The sequence below is a fragment of the Lontra canadensis genome, unplaced genomic scaffold, assembly GCF_010015895.1.
Source record: "Lontra canadensis isolate GAN:19392208 unplaced genomic scaffold, GSC_riverotter_1.0 scaffold154, whole genome shotgun sequence".
Classification (NCBI taxonomy): domain Eukaryota; kingdom Metazoa; phylum Chordata; class Mammalia; order Carnivora; family Mustelidae; genus Lontra; species Lontra canadensis.
The window spans coordinates 2041255-2046935 of NW_022631148.1; the positions used below are offsets into that span (position 1 = coordinate 2041255).

A 5681-nucleotide genomic window follows, 5' to 3' on the forward strand; every position below is an offset into this window, starting at 1 on the left:
TGTCTGTATTTTCAAAGTGTACTTTCATGAGTGGGATGAATTTCTTTTTCTTTTTTTTTTTTTAAAGGTTTTATTTATTTATTAGAAAGAAAGAGAGAGAGAGAAAAGAAAGGGGAGAGCACAAAAAAGGGGGAATGAGAGAGGGAGAAGCAGACTCTCTGCTGAGCGAGGAGCTGGTTTTGGGGCTCAATCCTAGGAATCTGGGATCATGACCTGGGCTGATGGCAGATCGCAGATCCTTAACTGGCTGAACCACCCAGGCATCCCAGGGAAGAATTTAATGTACTGATCTCTTCTTAGATGGTTTCTTACATGTTTAAAATTCAGCTGGATTAAATAAAGTTTAATAAATATTTAAGGGGCACTCATAGTATGTCTGGGTCTTTCACCGCAGCAGGTGACACATTTTTTGATATTTGGAGCTCATAGTGAAGTCACTCAGAAAGGCAGTTATCTAAATGTCAGATAATCACTTTATGCTCCATGCACTAGATATTATTATGTAACAAGGCTATTAAAGATGAGCATGTTTTCATAGTCAATGTCAGAAACCCAGAAAGCATTCAAGAAAAGAAGAAATGACATACAAAATAAAAAATGAAGTATTCATAGGCAGGATTCTGATGAAAGCCGCTTCCTTGTTTTTTGGTAGGTCATGTCATAGATATGCCCACTGCCATGTACCTCCCAGGTAGAGAACTGGTCTCCTTGTAGTTGATGCAAGAAATTTGTGGAAATGAAAGCAGAAACTGTGGGTGGTGATTCTAAACTTTCATTCTCTAGAAAGTCACCCTGTGTGAGGCCCTGTGGGGCAAATGTGGTTGAATGCGGCAACGGTTTTTGACATAAAGCATGTGATCCTCTCAAATTCATTATGGCCCTTTCATTTACAGACTCTGATGCCTGAGTTCAATGCCTTCCAAAGAATATATGGGAAATAGAAACAATGTGACAGAGTTTGTCCTTCTAGGGCTCACACAGGATCCTGAGGGGCAAAAAGTGCTCTTTGTCCTATTCTTACTCATCTATGTTGTGACAATAGTGGGCAATCTGCTTATCATAGTAACCATTATGGCCAGCCGGTCACTGCATTCTCCCATGTACTTTTTTCTTGCTTATTTATCATTTATAGATGCCATCTATTCTACTGTCATTGCTCCCAAGATGATTGTAGATTTGCTTTATGAGAAGAAGACTATTTCCTTCCAGGCTTGTATGACTCAAGTCTTTCTAGATCACTTATTTGCTGGTGCTGAAGTCATTCTTCTGGTGGTGATGGCCTATGACCGATATGTAGCCATCTGTAAACCACTTCATTATCTAATTATCATGAATCAGAGGACATGTGTTCTTATGCTGCTGGTGGCCTGGACTGGAGGCTTTCTGCACTCAATGGCTCAGTTTCTCTTTATTTATCAGCTCCCTTTCTGTGGCCCCAATGTCATTGACAACTTCGTATGTGATATGTATCCCTTGCTGAAACTTGCTTGTACCAATACCTACCTCATTGGAGTTTCTATGATAGCTAATGGAGGAGCCATTTGCACTGGCATCTTCTTCATTCTCCTAGTTTCCTATGGGGTCATATTACACTCCCTTAAGACTCATGGTTTGGATGGGAAACACAAAGCCTTCCACACCTGTGCATCCCATATAACTGTGGTCATTTTATTCTTTGTTCCCTGTATCTTCCTGTATGCAAGGCCTAATTCTACCTTTCCCATTGATAAATTCATGACTGTGGTTTTGACCTTCATAACGCCCATGCTGAACCCCATAATCTACACCCTGAGAAATGCAGAAATAAAAAATGCCATGTGGAAACTTTGGAGTAAAAATGTGACCTCAGTTGACAGAGGGCTGTATTGCTCACGTAGAATATGATATTCATTCTTTCACAGAATCAAGGACTGCTTTCATTATCAGTGATTACATCTTAAAAATGATCTCCTTTGGGTTAGTTAGCCTCTTTATTCTGAAATAGCTATATAAATTAATCTTTATCTAAATGGAGTATGTTACAACCCTTAGAAAGCAAGAGAATTGTGTAAGTTTAATCTCTGATCTATATAATCATACTGTGCTAAGGTTCTTCAGTGAACAACGAATTTTTGTTTTATTTCAAGTTTTTGTTGGTGGAGTATGGTACCTCCATGATACATAAAAATATGACCTAATAGAAATTATTCTCCTTAGTCCAAGAGAGTGTGATTTTAAAATTAAAAATTCACATTGTTAAAAAAAATACCCTTAATCTAACAGTATAAATAAATTCCCTGTCAAATTAACTAATTCGAAATTTCACAGCACATGTTCATAGCTGAGGATAGATCTATGAGAAGTGAACTTTATTAGCTTTATACTGTGATGGTAGCATATGGCTGATTTTCTATATCCTAATGAATTTTTGGGCAGAAAAATTAAATTGTTCAATGCATTGTGTGCATCTAGATATAAAGACTCTTCTGGTAGTTGAAATATACATTTAGTCTCTCATATCACAGTAGACTGTCAGAGTCTACCTACATTTAGTTAAATTCTCTGGGTATACTTTTTTTAAATTTTAATAAATGCTAAGCATTTTGGGAATATGTTTTGTTTTACATATGAATGCCTTTCTCCTCTATAAATTTTATGTTCTGGACTTAAGTAATAAGTCAAAAGTGACTTCTCTCTTTATAATTTCTCTATAGAAATTTTGGAGGTTGATTACTGTATTACAAAGGTCATTTCTGAAGGCCCTGACATTACACTTTATCTTGCTGAGAGGTCAATTCACAACACAGATTGGATATGAAATTGGTATTTTTTGCCCTCATCTTTCTTTCAATTTGTAATTGGATCCAGTGAGTGTATTTAGCAATATTAATGCTTCCATTTATTTAAAATGTATTGAATAAATGCCAGCCATGAAGTTTTATTTATTCTTCAATGAAGGAAATAAAAACTAACCTAGATATTTTAATCAGAAAGAAATCCATTACAGTGGATGAAATACTTCAAAATGACCAGAATTGGAGGACCTACTACCTGGATACTGGTGTGAATGCAGTTGGGATCAAGGATTTACCACCAAAGCTATTATGCAGAAATGAGAAAGCTGGATTCAGAATGAAAGATGTGTGCATACACTTCTCAAAGTCCTTCCCTGTCCTGATTTTAAAAATAAAATAAAGAAAAAGTTTTAAAGTTTTGTTTCTTACATTTACATCTTTTACCCATATAGGACATAAATGTTCAGGTATGGTGTGAGGTAGAAATATACATTCCTTTTTATCATAAGAATAAATTTCCCAGCACACTTATTGAAAACCACTGAATTTCTCACTACCCTGCAACACCTCTACTTTTATATATAAAATATCTGTATATCTATTCTTCTATTTCTTAGCTTTCTATGTAGTTCATTAGTTGATCCATGAATAATAATATGGTATCTAAAGTGCTGCAGTGTTTCAGATACCATTGCAATATAAAAAAAGTCCCCCCAATGTTTACTAGCTGAAAATACCAGCAATCACTTCATTATTTCAGATTGTTTCAGTGGGTTAGGAATTTGGGAGCATTTCTGAGGTGGTAATTCTTGTTCAGGGTCTGTTGTGAGGTTATAGACAGAAACTGGCTGAGCCTGAGGTCATCTGAAAAGTTTCGTTACTCACGTGACTTGTACCTAGACTTTCAAGTCTTGAACAGTGGGAAATAGAACAAGTGTTACTCCTTGAAATCATAAGATTGGGGTCCTATAGAACTGGTGTCCTTGTAAGGAGAGGAAGGGAACTCTCATCCCTCATGTGTGCACAGAGGAGAGGCCATGTGAGGACAGTGTGAGAAGATGGACAATCTACAAGCTGGGAAAAGAGGCCTCGTCAGAAACCAGACCTGTTGCTATCTTGATCCTGGACTTCCAGCCTCCAAGACTGTGGGAAAAATCAATGTCTGTTTAATCCTCCCTCTCTGTAATATTTTGTTATGACAGCCCAAGCAGACTTTGATGATGATGATAAATAATCCAGATTTGGTGAATAAAGGCCTGAGTTGAATCACCATAATTCAGTTCATAAAGGTCATGGCTCCTCATCAAATCACCATATGTGAATAATACCTAAAGCTAGAATTTTTTGAATGAAGGAATCATCAGGTATCCTTGAATAGTCTGTGATAGCACCACAAATAGGGGTGTATATCTTCCTCTTAACCTTTTTCTAAGGCATCTGAGACCATTTTGCCAGGGTAACTGTGCTCTGGAAAGATAAACAGTCAAACATTTCTGGCAATGACTGGAAATATGTTGCAAAATGCTCATTCCTGTGGTCCAGTAGTCTGAAAGCAGACCAAAGGTGAAAGAAGGAGCAAAAGTTATTATAATGGGGCAGTTCCACATACATTGTTAGACTTCCATGTGTTCTACAGGAATACATTTCTGTTTTGGGTCCCTGGTCACTGGAGTATAGTTTCATGGAATGAAGGAAGGACTCAATAGAAGTATTTAAAACTAATCTTTCATTCCAAAATATTAAGCAAAAAGTAGTAGCATATTTTTGGCTACCAAAGAGATTTGATAGATGCAGAGAGTGAGTCTTACCACTTTCCCACTTAATTTACTTGCTTGGTTTGGGAACAAAATGGAGAAACAGGTTCAGTCTGTATGGAAAATGGAAGCTTAAAATAAAATCTGATATCATTAATATTTACTTTTTGTGATTTGCCTTTGTATGAGAAAATCCTATAGAGTCAAAAGGACGTATTTGTTTATGATCTCTCAACATCCTCATTTCCTTAGTCAGGTCTCCCTTGGAAAACAAGGAAGCTCACTGAAATAATTATATAGACTAATTAGGCAAGCAAAACAATGTCTTTTGTTTGGATTACTCTGCAAAAAGTGAGAATATCAGCTATTCCATGCAGGAAAAAGATAAATAAGTTAGGATTTAAGAAACCTAAATTTGTATCCTTACTTTGTCTCAGATTCTTCATATGAAAAATTTTTAAAAAAGTGAATTAGGTACTTTTCAATAACTCATTCAATTTCCATTGCCTAAGATTATTGATTGATTCATCAAGTTCTGGCTTCCATGTACTTGAATTTTCAGAAAGCTCTCATAATATGATATGAAATCCAAGATTAGTATTCTTCTTTTTTTTTTAAGATTTTCTTTATTCATTTGACAGACAGAGATCATAAGCAGGCAGAGAGGCAGGTAGAGAGAGGAAGGGAAGCAGGCTCCCTGCTGAGCAGAGAGCCCGATGCGGGGCTCGATCCCAGGATCCTGGGATCATGATCTGAGCCAAAGGCAGAGGCTTTAACCCACTGAGCCACCCAGGCACCCCTAGTATTCTTCTTATAGTCAAACATGGTACAACACTTTTCAGGGATTTTTTATTTTAGAAATTTCTTAAATTAGGTAGATAACATTGTGGAACTGAAACAATAGAAATTGGCTTTTGGTTCTACCGCTTACTAGTTACACTATCCCAGAAAAGTGAAATGAATCATTCTAAGCCTCAGTTTTTCTATCTATGAGTTGGAAATAATGTATTCATCTTCTAGGGTTATACTGAATTAACTATGAAAGGACTGCAAATAGTAAGTGCTTGATATAGGATACTACCTTTTGATGGTGAATTTAGGGCAAATTAGAAGTGGACAGGGACAGTAATATGTTATTAACTGACTTGACAAA

At 36.5% G+C, this 5681-nt stretch overlaps 1 protein-coding gene across 1 annotated transcript; it reads left to right on the plus strand.

The window, feature by feature from the left end:
- The first annotated feature begins 921 nt into the window (after positions 1 to 921).
- Positions 922 to 1884, plus strand: LOC116859394 (olfactory receptor 4A15-like). Its single transcript, XM_032844621.1, has one exon. The coding sequence runs from the start codon at positions 931 to 933 to the stop codon at positions 1882 to 1884; it is 954 nt and encodes a 317-aa protein (XP_032700512.1). The 5' UTR covers positions 922 to 930.
- Positions 1885 to 5681: the final 3797 nt, after the last annotated feature.

Excerpts from the sequence above, each read along its gene's own strand:
- LOC116859394 (XM_032844621.1), top strand. The coding sequence starts at position 931 with ATGGGAAATAGAAACAATGTGACAGAGTTTGTCCTTCTAGGGCTCACA.